The 16,413-nt window shown below is 40.1% G+C and overlaps 1 protein-coding gene across 3 annotated transcripts in view; it reads right to left on the bottom strand.

Annotated features, from left to right (window-relative positions):
• NEK1 (NIMA related kinase 1) overlaps positions 1–16,413 on the bottom strand; it is a 215,009-nt gene that overhangs the window by 185,560 nt on the left and 13,036 nt on the right. For all 3 annotated transcript variants that reach the window (XM_032634868.1, XM_032634869.1, XM_032634870.1), the window contains exons 2-4: positions 11,546–11,694; positions 10,772–10,868; positions 4,979–5,076 (exon numbers count right to left, since the gene is read on the bottom strand). In XM_032634868.1, coding sequence (XP_032490759.1) covers positions 4,979–5,076; positions 10,772–10,868; positions 11,546–11,662 — 312 coding nt within the window. In that variant the 5' untranslated portion in view covers positions 11,663–11,694. The remainder of the gene's footprint in view (positions 1–4,978; positions 5,077–10,771; positions 10,869–11,545; positions 11,695–16,413) is intronic.

The following is a 16,413-nucleotide window of genomic DNA, read 5'->3' as shown; positions in this document are numbered from 1 at the left end:
CTAAATTTAGAAAAAATAAAATAAAAATTCTAGGCTACCTCTCACCATATGTATTAGTTAGCTCAACATTTTTATAAGAGCTGCATGGGAAGACTTACCAAATCAACAAAGATGCTCAGCATTTTCTAGGTTAAGTTTGTATACATAAAATATTATTGGGCTTCCCTGATGGCACAGTGGTTAAGAGTCCGCCTGCCAAAGCAGGGGACACGGGTTCGTGCCCCGGTCCGGGAAGATCCCACATGCCACGGAGTAGCTGGGCCGGTGAGCCATGGCCGCTGAGCCTGCGCGTCCAGAGCCTGTGCTCCGCAACGGGAGAGGCCACAACAGTGAGAGGCCCGCGTACAGCAAAAAAATATATATATATATTATTAATATAAATATTTCAGAAAATGCATGCTTTATGGAGGTCCCAGAGATCTGTCAATGACTTTGCTGTCCGTTTTTACCCTTAGGGAAAATATTCATCAAGCCAGTAGCAAATACCCCTATGGAGAACTGTATTCTATTACTGGTTACTATAAGAAATTAACTACAGCCTTTCAGTCTCATTATCAAACAGGCCTTTGCTTCTTGATGACCAGAAGGCTCCTGGAAAAGACTCTACTAGGAACACTAAACTACTGACACCTCAGAAAACACACTCTTGAGTACAGGCTTCTGAGCTGATGCTGCTTACGTTGAACAATGGACTGAGTCAATATTCCTAAGGCTTTTTCAGTCCAGAAGCTGATATACATCATAAAAGCAGACTCACCCAAAACCCAGCATGATAAGAATTACTAGGACTGAATGAACTGAGTTAAATGAAATTTAATTACGTGTATTTATTTGAAATACAACTGGTATTATACATATATTTTTAACGTTTCATCCTTCTATACTTAATGAACATATGAAGTTCTCTTCTTTCTCTTCTTAATCTATCTCTACCCTCAATTTAGTAAATTGTGCTTTTCTAGACTGAAATATAACATCTTGAAATGATTATCTGCTTCTCACTGACCCTTTCAGAATTTAGAAATAGTTTTACTGAGTTTTACTTTTCAGGAATATTGTAATTTTCATTGGTTCAATAAGAATGTACACTCCTTTTTACCAGAATATAACTACACAAATCAATTGTGCAACCAAAGCCATACTTGGACTGTCTTATGTGAGGATGAATTTCATTCAATCAGTTATGACAAGCCTGCTGCCCACAAATACACACAGAGCCAATTCCTACATTGTGCCACCAGGGTACTGGCCTAGTGCCTGACTTACAAGGTCTCAGCATCACAGGTGGCAAGGTCATTTAGTAGTAGCCAAAAACCTTGGCAAATCTGAAAACCCTCAAGAAGAAAGAAAATCACCCAAATTTATAGGTACTGCAGGTGAAATTCAGTGGAAAATGTACTGGGGTTGGTTTACTGGCCTTGGGATAGAAGAACAAATAGTATTTTAAAAAGTCCAATCTAAGATTCCTTATGAAAACTTCTGGACAGAAATCAATTCTGTGGCCTTAGTAGCTACATAGGTGCTCAATTCTATAAGGCTCTGGATTTTCAGAGCAAACTCAAGGAAGTCTGTATGACTAATTAACACTCTGACTGCACCTAAATATTAGGGCTAACCCTACGAGACCAGACTTTCTTTTAAAAGAACATACATTTGTAAATTACCAGGAGACGAGACTATCAGAAAATTTATCCAACACTTAGAAATAAGCCAAAAATAGTCAGTGGCACATCTTTTTAATATCTACATGGGGAAAGGCCATTCAAGGATTGTTCAGCAGAATGTACTTACTTCATATCATTGTTTACTACTGAATAAAAGTCACAGACTTAGCCTGCTTCCTAACTTGACGAGGTTTTTTTCTGGTAAAGATGCAAACAAGGAAGTATCACTGAAGAGAATGGCTTGAGCAGTTGGAGAATTTCCTTGTCTCACGCGTCTCTGCTCCCACTTCCATTCTAGAGATGGAACAAAACCATCTCAGACTGATTTCAACCTACAGCCTACAGCAAAAATGGCCTCTGACCTCTGTTTTCCTGCTTCAAAGCTCAGAGAGTAGCAGGTTGTTTTTGTGTAAATAATTACCATTTTAAATAGGCTAACAAAACTTGTCATTTTGAAGGGTAGGAAAAAATGCTATTAACTTAAAAGAAAGGCTTGCCAAATTTTTATTGTTTATATGGAATAATCTCAGATGGACGAAAAAACTAGAGTAAATCTCCATAATTTCTAGGATTACAAGAAAAATATATGTACACACACACACATATATATCGTTATGTACTAAGAATATTTATCCAACAGAAAAACCAAATCCATAGGGCTTCCCTGGTGGCACAGTGGTTAAGAATCCACCTGCCAATGCAGGCGACACAGGTTCAAGCCCTGGTCCAGGAAGACCCCACATGCCGTAGAGCAACTAAGCCCGTGCGCCACAACTACTGAGCCTGTGCTCTAGAGCCGGCGAGCCACAACTACTGAGCCCACGTGCCACAACTACTGAAGCCCATGCACCTAGAGCCTGTGCTCTGCAACAAGAGAAGCCACAGCAATGAGAAGCCTGCGCACCACAACGAAGAGTAGCCCCCGCTCGCCCCAACTAGAGAAAGCCCGCATGTAGCAACAAAGACCAAAAATAAATAAATTAATTAATTAATTAAAAAAACTAAACTAAACTAAACCCATAGATTATCAATGTACTTTACAGTATAATGTTACGGAATTTAACAGCAAGCATTTTAAAGTCCAAAAGAGACAAAAGAATAAAAATAAGCACAAGCAATGGAACATATCAGATAAAACTGTAATAAAAAAATAGCACCTGGTACACAAACAAACATTACTATCTGACCTTCACCACAACAGTACCGTCGGCTACCTGGTAGGAATATCCCTACTACTGAGTGAGGATGTAAAGTCACAAAGCAGTTAAGTAACTTGTGAACGTAATTACCAAGCTGATAAGTAGGACAAGCACTCAAACCCAAGTCTTCTCACTCCAAGTTTTGGGCTCTGCCTAGTAGGCTTAATTGTGGAACATGAGGTAAGGAAAGCTTGAGGAATACGATACTACCCTACTCGATAGTACTTGTAACTCAAGCTCTCATCTTACCATATCTCCAAGTTGCTGCCAAGACCCTCAAAGTCCCCATCTGTATGACGTTATCAATCAGCTGATGAATTGTGCCAAGGCGGTGCTACCACAGACGCAGCCTTCCTCAGTACCTTGACATAAGCAGACTGGGGCCTCCGCTCTACAGTAAATTACAACCTGCTTGGAGAAACAACTCTAATGTGACATTATTCAGAGTACAATAATAAGGGTGCACAATGCACTGAAGGTGAGTGTAGACTGGGAGGAATCCCATGGACTATTAGGTCGGAGCTAGAAACAACAGATGTACAGACAGCAAAGCGGATGGATCAGAAACAGTCCTTAGGGGAAAAGTAAAACTGAATGAGATATAATACAACAGGTACACATTTAAAAATACATGTATACAAAACAATGATGGCTATTTTGCAGACATAGACAGAGATATTGATTAAAGACATTAGAAGGGCTGCCTAAGGATAGAGGGGAGTGGAACAGAAATGAGTACGAAGTGAAAAGAAACAAAGCAAGGGCTTTGCTGGAATGAAATATAACGCACCTCTTAAAACTAATGCAACTGATCTAGGGACTTCCCTGGCGGTCCAGCGGTTAGGACTCCGAGCTTCCACTGCAGGGGGGCACGGGTTTGATCCCTGCCTGGGGAACGAAAATCCCGCATACGGTGTGCCCGAAAAAACAAAACAAAACCTTATACAACTGATCTATATGGACCGACATGTCAATGTAATCAAGATAATTTTTAAGCGACAAAAGCAAGACAGAGCATGGTATGTATACTATCCCATTTCTGAATACGCATGTCTCAGTGTATACGTGTGTATGTTCAATATGAAAAAGAAAGCACACCAAACCAAAAGCAGTGGTAATCTCAGGGACAGAACGGCAGGGGAAGACGGCTTTCCATCTCCAAACCTCTGAATAATTTTACAATTTAAGTTTGTAAAAAGAACATTTTATAAACTCTGCTGTTAGATAGGGGTAGGTTCAAACACCAATTGTGACTTTGGGCAAGGTACTTAACCTTAGCTTTCTTACCTATTAAATAGAGAAAACTACAGTACGCTAATTCACAGGGGGATTTAAGAATTAAAAGAGACAACAAATGCAACACTCCTAGCACAGAGCTCCCTCCATTCTCCTACGTAATAGCCTGCAATTAAAATTAAGGATGGGTGATAATGAGAAATGCAATAGGAATTCAGAGAAAGAAAAGATCATGGAAAATCAGGGTACCTATGGAAAATCTAAAGAGGCTGGGACTTGAGCTGAGTTTTTTTAAAAATGGTAAAATGTTAGTCAGGGATGCGGAGGAGAAGGTACTACCAAAATAAAATAAATAATCCAAAAAATACACAGGAAGAAGAATGAGAGGTATAAACCTGTGTCCCAGTGCCAACCACAAAATGAATGTGCGATAAATATCTGGCACATCCATGAAAAAGGGTGCACACTAGGGAACAAGAAACAAGACTGTGTACGTAGAATAGCTCATATTTTAGAGATCCTTGAAATCAAAACAAAGACTGGATTTCACGCAGTTGCAGGGCAAGGCTTCTAGAGCTGGAGTTAACAGCAAAGCCACATTCTAAGATAAGGTGGCAGTAAGCCAACTGACAGCATATAGAGTAATCAATCAGCTACCCGCATAAAAATATAGTTACACACACACACAGGACACAACGTATACGACACACACAGCAGCATCGCCATAGACGGAAACGAGACGGGACCTGAACTCAGGAGGGAGGTCACGAGAGCTGGAGTAGGCGTCCAGTTAATACTCGTAGTACAAACAAACAAGCGCTGAATGAATTCTCAACAACACTTACGGAGTAAGAGCCAGTCTCCCACGTGCTAACTCACCTGGTCCTCTTGAAACAAAATGCCTTTCTGGGCATTTATTCGTTTAAACAGATCCCCTCCTTCACAGTAATCCATCACTATGTAGAGAGAGCCATTTTCTAAAAAATATAAACGTTACAGTCCATTTTTTAAAATGTACATCAAAAGCATAGCTACATTAAAGGTACCTAAAGGGTTTACTAAAAAGCAGCAATTAATTAAATACGTTGCACTAAACTAAAAACAGAACCACAGCCAGAAGAACTGAAGTGCAAAGTCAAGGTTTACTGGACGTACAGACTGTGCGGTAACTTGGGTTAACAGGCAACTCCATCATTAATGACTTTTCTGCCAAGAATATATCATCCCATTATCCACACTGACATAAACATCTCTGCAATATGGACAAAATGCAGACAGATATAGTTGATTTCATTTAATAGATATATTTCCTTAAACGTCAACTATAAAAATCACATTTTTCCAATCATTTGTCAGAGATGGGTAACCTTGGTTTTTAGATGACCATTACTTTCCAGCTTTATTTCATCCACTTAATTACCTGTTAAACAAACAAAATAACAGATGCTGCGATGAACTGTCAGGACTCAACAGTGAGACAGTCTCTACTCTCCTGGAGCTCTCTTTGTAGTGATATATAATCTGTGAACGAACATGAAGATGGGGCACTTCCCTAATCACCTGTATGCCTCAGTCCACAGGATAAAAGACTTCCATGACCCTTCCTGTGGTAGACAGGATGAGAAGAACACTTCTAATCCTTCTCTCCACCCTCACTCTTCCATAGGACTAAGACCACACCACTTCTTCCCAGGTAAGGAAGAGTGGCCAAGATCACCTATTACAGCTCCAGGAACAGCCTTCCCAGAGTTCACTTCTCTTGCTGCCTTGTGCTGACAGCCTTGCTCCCGGCACCCTGGATGGTGGTCTTGTTACTCGCGGTGCTCACATTCACCTTGTATACACTGCTTCCACTGTGCCCAGGGTTGGGAACCTACATGAATGAGCTGATTAAGAATCTGTGTAACTCTTTACAATTGATACGAAAAGATCATCCAAATATACATGTGAGAAATCACTGTGCGAAAAAAAGAAAACAGAAGACCGTACAATCTACTACTTATGAAAAATATGTATAGAATGTCACCATTTACATAGTATGAGAAACAAAAAGCCAAAAAAAACTACCGTGTGCTATGATTTATGTATGCTTATTAACGCTTAGAACATTTCTGGAGGGAAACTCAAGATAGTGGTAAAACAGTGGGTACCTCCAGGAGGGAAAAACATGTGACTCAAAACTAGAAACAGAAGGCAAATTTTTTACTGTTATGTAACCTTTGAATTCTGTACCATCTGCATGTAGCAAAAATTAAATAAAACCATTACAAGGTTTTTTTAAAAAGGTGTGTGTGTTTGTGTGTGAGAGACAGAAACAGACACAGAGACAGGGAGACAGAGAAGGTTAAACAGGACCTGAGAAAGGAAATGGAGAAGCAATCCTGAAGAAAAATATCTGAGCTCTGCTATATTTTTTTGCTGTTTAAACAATTATCATTTATTTTGGGATAAGTACTAGTTAAAATGTAAGGTTAAAAGAAAAGTCTTTTCTGCATGAGGGAAATACTAATCTGTTTTGTATTCCTTCGATCATTCAAGCATCTGAGTGCCAACTATGTTCCAGGCACTTTGCACAAGATGCCAGGGATACAGAAATATAAGACACCACCCCTATCACCAATGGGCTCACACAGTACTGAAGAAACACCCTCCAAAAAACCCCAACATAATGACCACCTAGAAACTGCTTGAAATTGAAGCAAAAAGACTGTAAGGCGAGTGACAAAGCCTCAAGGCATGTTAAAAACGACCGAGAGTTTAAGAGAGGACACGAACCACGACCTCTCAGCGAAGCACGCACTGCTGGCAGGCTAACCCTGTAATTCTAACACTTTTCTCCCTTCATCGCCTCTCACTTGAGAAGCTGAAAAAAATCCTAGATTCCCTAATTCCCAGTCTCCCCTACAGTTGGAGGTGGTCACTGACTCCATATCGGTCACTAAGATCTAGGAGGAAATCTGAACAGTGGCTTCTGAGAAAGCACTGGCTCGTCTGGTCACAGGACAGACAAGAGCAAGCTGCTGGTGCTGCCCTTGCCCCTTCTTTTGGCATCTTTTGGATGCAGGCGCTGCCTGGAGTTGCAAAGCGTCTTCTCAGGACAAGGAGACAGGATTGGGCTTAAAACCATGCCTATTAAGGATGTCAGAGTAGAAATCAGACAGGGCCTAAGCTGCCATATACACAGGACAGCTCATCTTTCAGACTTCCGGTTAGGTGAGATCATTAAATATCTTTCTCACTTAAGCCAATACTGGCCAGATTTTCTGTTACCTGCAGCAAAAAGCAATCCGAATTTAGCCTCAAAGAAAAGCTTTCTTCAAGTACACAGAGAAGTTAGATTTTGGCAACACCAATGGGGAACAAGGTGAATGCCAACACAAGCTCCATAAGTGAGACTGAGAAGCTTCCATTAAAGATATAAAAGCTACTTTTGCAACAGTAAGAAGTAAAACAAACTTATGAGGTTAAAAAAACACAGACTGTAGGAAAATACAAACAAAAGAATGAAAGCAGTTAGAAGGTGATAGCTAGAGACAACTAAAAACAGAGAGCAATATATGAATAACAGTAGAGAAAACAGAACTGTATATAACACAGATACCCCAATATACAGTGACACAACACTATCCCAATGATAAGGTCAAATTTTTAAAAATTTTAAAATGTTAGGAATATAGACAAAAATGTCTAATTATAATATTTAATATAATCTAATTATACATTTATATACCTGAAAATACTGTTTTCTCCCCACTCTCCAGTTTTACAAAACAATTTTATCTGAATTTTTCACGTGTCATCAATATAAATGTCTTTTATTGATTCACCTATGTTTTCCCCATACACATGATCTTCATTTCCTTTTAAGTTAACTGAAAGAGAGCACTTTTAAAATCTGTTTATGTTGTCAGTGGAATTTTTTCTATGTCCTAATTCCCATACACATAAGATTGGGACCTTAAAAAAAATCCTAGAGAGTTCCTATGCATGATTGTCACAACATAACCATACTGCCTTTTAAGTGACTTTAGAAGGCTTACAATAGTATCTGCAGTTATGACATCAGTATTAAATTTCTCTGACGCCTCTTTTTAAAACTGATTCTGCCTGAGGACCTCTATAAGCACTCAAAACTAACTCAGTGAAGTTTTCTTCCCCAAAACCACTTTGTTATTTAATGTATTTTAAAATTTGAGAACACATCCTGTAATACAAGAGACTTTATAAGAAAGAATTCATCTGTAAGCTAAGACAACTTTATGACAAACAAATTTTGGAATATTTTTCCTTATCTTAAGATATATATGGATTCTTTAAAAACAGTGAAATGAAAACTTTCCTGAAACAAAGAAAAACCAGAATCTGCAGGCAGAAGGGGTACAAAATGTTCCAAGAGAGACAAAATCAGAATTATTAATACTAAGCCATATTCTGGTGAATTTCAATTCTAAAGAAAGAATCCTTTGAGCATTGAGGAAAGATAAAGTAAATTACCTTCAAGAGGAGAAGCTTTATGCTGACCTCAAACTTTTCTACAGAAACATTCAATGCCAGAAGATATAATGTGATTGTAAGGGAAAAGGGGTCATCAAAGATATTTACTCACGTATAAAAGCATCAGTTAGACACTCTCAGAAATGCAAACAGTAACTGCATTGAGGGAATACAGCATCCATAAGCTCGTCATGAAAAAAAATTGATGAAATCCAGAAAAGTTGGAGATAAATTCAAGTATCTCTGGAAAGGGGTATCTAAGTTATAAAAGAACTAACAATAAGAATTGAATCTGTCTAAATATAGAACCAAGGCCAAACAACTCTAAGAATTATAATTTCAGAACAAAAGATAATTATTAAATATTTTTACCCTGTCAAGATGAACAAAAACCAGTGGGGAGGAATTGTAAAGACACTAATTTCCTCACCTTTCATGGCAGACATTCAAAATAACATCAAAATTTTCACTTTTTTAACCAACTTGCTTATTTTTAAAAATTGAGAGATTTAAAATGTTCACATATGTAAGTTATTTTTAATCATTTTAGAGAAAAATTAAATATTTGTGTTTCAGAGCTCCCAAAAGCTCTATGAGAATCTAAGAGGTCCAAAGAGCTACATGATTAAAATGAGAAGATGGCTCAGGTGAGGCAGAAACAGGGACCAAATTCTATACCAAATGTATAGAATCACCAGACGAAACTACATCTTATAAATCTGAGAATGAACTATAGGCCAGGGTTGGAGAGCTTGTGAGAAAAAGGAACTCTCATGCCCTTTAGTCTAAGGACTCCACTCCTAAAAGACTGCCACAGTACACAGACACCTGTACAAGGAGGTCCAGTGCAACACTACCTGTAACAGTGAAACACTAAATACAACCTAAGTATCCATAACAGAAAAGAGGCTAAACAAATTGTGATACAGCCATAAAGTGCATCCGATGGAAAACACTGCAGATGTTACAAGAAAGTTGTAAAGAATGGGGTGCATCAATACACAGTAACATGGAAAGATACCCATGAGAGACAAAGTGAAAAGAACTAGATGCAGACATAAATAGACACAATCCCACTTGTTTTTAAATGTCAAAGGCTACAAACATATGCCTGTTCCACACGGTCACAGAAAATATAGGAAGGAATCAATGTGGAATTATTCACATTGCTTACCCCTAGGGAATGAGAATGAGTGGGAGGAACAGAGAGCTTGGGGTTCATGCATGTCTGCACTCCTGAATACGTTTACCACGAGCATTTACTCCTTTAAAACTAAACGCCAGTAACAATATAACCTTATTTAAAGAACGTGCTATCCCTTTTGAATCATTCAGATGTTTCTAGGTGAAGCATTCAACATAAATACAAAACGTCTGATAGAACATGTGTTGACATACATTCAAACCTTTTACCTTGAAATAGTAAAATCTTGGTGACGAAAGAAGAAACTAAAAGACAGATGCTAAGGGAAAGATAAAAAAAAGGAAATTCAAGGTCCTGAGAAAGAAGAGATGGTTAACATTGTACTCTTTCACAGGAGCTATAAAGCCTCATTTCACTGCCATCATAAAATAAATAAACTGAGTACTTTATGGCATAAGGTGTTAATGATCCATATACTTTTTAAAAGTATGTTCTACTTTACTAGATACCAAGTTTATTTGGGAACAAGGACACTTTAATTCAGCTGCTGAAACTGGTATGTAATGTGACCCTGAAATGGTCATTTAAACTATCTTTTACTTTCAATCTAGATTATCTATTTTGCAACTGACAGAGATTTATGATAATGGGAATGGCTTCAATAAACCACCTTCTCCTGCCTTTAGAGAAGCTTTGTCTTATCTTAGTTCCTGCATTACCAAATATGATGGTAGATATTTCCAAAACAGCAATACTTTATAATATTTTAAGAACCTGAGAACACTCTCAAGCAGGATAATTTCTAAAATCGGAACATTTTCTCAGTGGCAGTGGTGGTAGCACTTAAAAGAAGTTTAGTTAAAAAGGTGTAAATGACTGTTCCTCCTATGTCTAAAATGCATGTGTATTGAAGCAGAAATGATATACTTTTCTTCCTGAGAATAATTCACAAAAAGATCCTTAAAAGGGAAGTATACAACAGTTGTCATAAGGCTTAGGAGTTCTTTTGAGCGTTCTTGCAAAATTTATCTGACCTTCAAATGATTCTCTATACTGGACAATATTTGGATGCTTCATGTTTGCCAGCACTGCAACTTCTCTCCTTGATTCTTCCCTTTCTTTACTGGACATCTTAAATAGAAGGAAAAAAGAAAATAGTAAATTAAGTAAATAAACAACATAATAGTCCATCAAAAAGAGAGTGCTTAAAAATAATGCTACCGGGACTTCCCTTGTGGCGCAGTGGATAAGACTCCGCGCTCCCAATGCAGGGGGCCTGGGTTCAAACCCTGGTCAGGGAGCTAGATGCCACAGGCATGCCGCAACTAAGGAGTCCACAAGCCGCAACTAAGGAGCCCGCAAGCTGCAAGGAGCCAGTTAGCCACAACTAAGGAGCCCGCAAGCTGCAACTAAAGAGCCCGCCTGCCGCAACTAAGACCCAGCACAACCAAATAATAAATATTTAAAAAAAAAAAAAAAAAACCTACCAATGAAGCACAGCCCAAATACTAAAATATAGCTAGAAGTTAAAAAGAATAAGTTGAAGGCACAAATACAACAAAAACATTTTAAGATGTTCAAACCAGATTAAGTCACAGAACAGTAGGTGAGGTATCTTTTTTAAACACATAAACATGAGCACACATCACAGAAAAAAATCTGAAAGGATTTACAGACTCTTCTGCAATTAGTGGTTCTCTCTGCGATTACGGCAGTCTTTCACTTTCGGTCATGCATTGCCATATATTTTTTTATTCTCTCCTGTAACCAGACTTCTACTTGGATGACCAAATGAAAAATACACTTACGCTTGAGATGTTAATTTCTTTGATAACATACTGTCTGCCATCTTCGATAGATTTAACGAGAATGGCTTTTCCGAATGAACCTTCTCCAATCTTCTGTACTCTAACATACTTCTCCATGGTTCTTTTTCTAAGGCATCTTAACAGATAGGCTAGATATTTAAAAAAAAGAGTAACAGTTAATAGAAATAAAGCATGTCGTCTATAACAATTATAATATTTAATTCAAATTCTATTCCTCAGTGATTTGCTTACTTAAAAAAAAGATATATAAAATCTTTACTGAAGGTTAAATAAACTTTAACTCAATTTTAGTCATGCAACCTAGAGATAGCTAAAAAGAGAAAACCAGTGACATTTCAATCTTATAAGAATACTTTGGAAAGTCAAATACTGTACATACTTAATGGAGGATGAAGCAAACCTTTTCCTACATGAACTAATTAATTAGCAGCATTACTTTACTACCTGCAATAAGAACACAAGCTTAGCAAGACTATTTCCCAAAGTTATTTACCTAATCCTCTCTTATTAGACATTTAGGCTGTTTACAGTGTTTGCTATTATAAAAGAACTTTAGATTAAATTTCTGTACATACATTTTTATGTACTCATTATAAAGATTTCCATAGTACACACTGTGAGTTCAAAGAATACGCACATGTTAAAGCTTTCAAACACGCCTACTAGCTTGCTTGCATTCTGACCAGCAGTGAATAAAAATGCCTGTTCCTACGTACTCTTTTAACAGTGGTTATTATTTATTAAAATATTTCAGAGGTAATAAAGGGTAGTAGTCAAAGAGCACTAAAACCTTAGAGTCAGAGAGCCTGGGTTTAAATCCTGGCTTCAGCACTTATTTGCTATTTGACCTTGGACAAGTTACTTATCTTTAAGTAGCACAGTTTGTTCACCTGTACAATATGGCCAACAACAGGACCTGCTTATAGAGCTGCTGGGAGGATTAGTCAATTTCATTAATGTCTAGAGAACAGTGACCTACAGACAGTGAGCACTGTGTCACAATCTGTTCTTACTGTTATTCGTTATGTTGGATGGGGGGAAGCAGTGTCTCACTTTTTTTTGTAAGCTCCTTTGCTTACCAATGAATCTGAAAAATTCTTCCACGTTTCTGAACTGTTGCATTTCTTCTCTTTTGAACTATTCATTCAGGTTCTTTGTCCATTTTCTACTGGGATAGTCTTCTCTATTGTTTTTTAATTGAAGTATAGTTGATTACAATACTGTGTAAATTTCAGGTGCACAACAAAGTATTCCAGATACATGTATACATATTTTCAGATTCTCTTCCACTGTAGGTGTTTACAAGATTAGGAATATAGTTCCCTGTGCTATACAGTAGGTTCTTGTTGTTTATCTATTTTGTATACAGTAGCTTGTACATGCTAATCCCAAACTGTTAATTTGTCCCTGCCACCCGTTTCCCCTTTGGTAACCACAATTTTGTTTTCTATGTCTGTGAGTCTATTTGTTTTGTCAGTAAGTTCATTTGTATCATTTTTTAGATTTTACATAAGTGATATCTTATGATATTTGTCTCTGTCTTACTTCACTTAGTATGATAATCTCTAGGTCCATCCATGTTGCTGCAAATGGCATATTTCATTCTTTTTTATGGCTGAGTAATATTCTATTGTATATATGTACCACATCTTCTTTATCCATGGCTGAGTAATATTCTACTGTATATATGTACCACATCTTCTTCATCCATTCCTCTGTCGATGGACATTTAGGTTACTTCCATGTCTTGGCTATTATAAACAGTGCTGCTATAAACATTGCATCCTCTTTATAGTTTCTAGTTGCTTGTTACAGTGACCTGCATTTCTATCAATAGTCTTTCTTAACTCCTTCAGCATTTTTATTACCTCCTTTTCTGAATCAGGGTCTGGTAGACTGGAGAGGTCTATTTCATTGTTCCTTCAGGGGATTCCTCTTGTTCTTTTACTTGGGAGTAGTTCCTCTGCTTTTTCATTTTAGTTAAATTTCTCTGACTCTAAGAATTTAAGAGAAACAGTTATCTATCGTGGTCTCACAGGGCTGTTTTTATGTGGGAGTGTCCCTGTGTAGACTGTGTGAGTCTGATATTTTTGGTGTGAAGGCTGTTTTTAGTGTGGATGCTTGCCATGTCTTTCCTCAGGGTGTGCTGGCCCTTGTCCCCTTGCTAAGGGGTGTGTCTGGTGTTGTGGTGACCAGAGCCTGCAGTTGTTACTGCGTGGGGCCTCTTCTCTGCCCTGTAGTTGTCACAGCCCTGTCGGGGACAGGGTCTGCTCCTCGGCTGTCACAGGTGAAGCCCCCAGATCCAGTTCCAAGCTGCAACACGAGGAGTGAGGGCCTGGAGCACTGGGAGACAGGAGCCAGTGTGTGCTTCTCCCCAGGAGCTATCCACCAGGACACGCAACTCTGTGACGCCACCCGTGCGCACACACACAGACGTCACTGTTAGTGAACTAGTGCTAGTGCTGCCCTCAGGGGCCACCTCAGGGCCGCCGTGGACGTCCCTCAGGCATGCATGAGTTGTCCCAAAACCCACGCACCACCACAGGAGCCAGCCACTGCCACAGCCCGGGACCCGCTGTGGGAGGACCGGTGACGGGCTCTGATTTCAGCCCCGCCTCTGTGTGCACGCCCACAAACTGCACAAACTCCACGGCAGCCAGAGCCATGCCCGCTGTGAGCATGCTGATAGTGGGCTGCTAAGGCGGCCCACACCCCTCCCTTTATGCACTGACAACAGGCTCGACGGCGGGCCCACGCTCCTGCTGTGCGCACCCCCAGGTGTGTCCTGTGCCACGCTCCAGGCCCATCGGGCTGTCTCCATGCACCCAGCCCGAGTCCCTCCCCGGGTCTGTCTGCTGAAGCCTGAGTTGCAGCACCCAGCTGCTGCACACACCAGCAGGCGCATCACAGGCTGGAAAGTGCAGCGGCATGGCCAAGATGGTCTGTGCTGCACTCTCTCTACCCTGTAGGACAGCAGGCCGGTTTCCACACTGTCCTCCCAAGCCTCTGAAGCTCCCTATCTGTCCCACCGAACCTCCCAGCCGGTAAAGGAGGTCCCCAGAGTGAGGGAACATTTCCTCTTTCACAGCTCCCTTCCAGGGGGCAGGTCCCATCCCAATTCCTCGTCTCCCTTTTCCCTTTGTCCTATTTAATTACTTGGGGATCTTTACTGCAGCTTTGGTTGTATGAGATTTTCTGCCAGCTTTCAGTAGGTATTCCATGAGAATAGTTTCACATATAGATGTATTTTTTAAAATGTATTATTTATTTTTGGCTGTGTTGGGTCTTTGTTGCTGCGCGCAGGCTTTCTCTAGTTGCGGCGAGCGGGGGCTACTTTTCATTGTGGTGCATGGGCTCTCATTGCAGTGGCTTCTCTTGTTGCAGAGCACGGGCTCTAGGCGAGCGGACTCAGTAGTTGTGGCTCATGGGCTCTAGAGCACAGGCTCAGTAGTTGTGGTGCATGGGCTTAGTTGCTCCGCAGCATGTGGGATCTTCCCGGACCAGGGCTCGAACCCGTGTCCCCTGCATTGGCAGGCAGATTCTTAACCTCTGCACCACCAAGGAAGTCCCATAGATGTATTTCTGATGTACTTGTGGGAGGAGGTGAGTTCCACATCCCTCTACTCCACCATCTTCAAGTTCATCTTCTTTTCATTAGTTTGTAGAAGCTTCTTTAATGACGATGTTAGCCCTTCTCCGGTATGAATTTTTTTTGCTTATATGCCATTTGTCTTCAATTTTATTGAAATACAAAAGTTTATTTTGATGTGAACAAATTTATTAACGTCTTCCTTATATTTCTGCCATCGGTATCACACTTAGAAACTCACTGTACCAAATACCATAAGATACTAGATTAAGGTTGTTAACTTCAGCAAGAGTAACTTCAGGAGAGTGGTGGAGACAGAAGCGAGAGTACAACAGGTTAGGTAGTGAAAGCTTAAAAAAGTGAAGGGAAGGGGAGGAGGATAGATGGAGGGAGGGGAAAGGAGAGAAAAAGTGTCCCAAAAGCAACCTCTAGCACTGCTTATTGGCAAGATCACACATACTGTGAAGATACATGAATTCACTTTGTTAATCTAAAAATAATAAATATTTAATTTAGGGGGGTGTGGCCAAGATGGCAGAGTAAGAAGACCCTGAGCTCACCTCCTCCCACAAACACACCAAAAGTACAACTATTTAAAGAGCAGCTACCTATAAGAACAACCGGAAGAACAGCAGAAAAGATTTTCTGCAACTGAAGATACAAAGAAGGAACCACAATGGGATGGGTAGGAGTGGTGGAGACCCAGTATAGACAAGACGCACAGCCATGGGCAGGTGACCCAAAAATAGGAGAATAATCACAAATGCAGAAGTTCTCCCCGAGAAGCAAGGAGTTCAAGCCCCACATGAGGCTCCCCAGCCCAGGGCTCCTGCACCAGGTTGATGAGCCCCCAGAATACCCGCCTTTGAAGACCAGCAGAGCTTGCATACAAGAGAGGCAGAGTGCTGTAGAAAAAAAGACTCTACTCTTAGAGGGCGCACACAAAATCTCACCCACTCTGAGATACAGCTCTGAGAAGCAATAATTTGAAAGAAGCTTATATCAAACCCACCGGCTAATCTTGGAGAGCCCCCTGGAGAGGCAAGAGGGCCACTGGGACTCCCCTGGGGACACAGATGCTCGCAGCAGCCATTTTTGGAAGTCTGTTCTTCCACGAAGACACTGATGGTACAAAAGCCAGCTTGGAGTCCTCCCTCTAGCCTATTAGCAACAGGAGCTTACCCAACCACTAACCAGATGGCAACAGCCCTGGAGGCCACCCCCTGGCGACCTGTAGTCAGCTACGCTAGTACCCAGC

Source organism: Phocoena sinus, chromosome 6 (genome assembly GCF_008692025.1).
Source record: "Phocoena sinus isolate mPhoSin1 chromosome 6, mPhoSin1.pri, whole genome shotgun sequence".
Taxonomy (NCBI): domain Eukaryota; kingdom Metazoa; phylum Chordata; class Mammalia; order Artiodactyla; family Phocoenidae; genus Phocoena; species Phocoena sinus.
The sequence above is the reverse complement of the archived record's forward strand: the minus strand, read 5'-3'. Positions and strand labels throughout refer to the sequence as shown.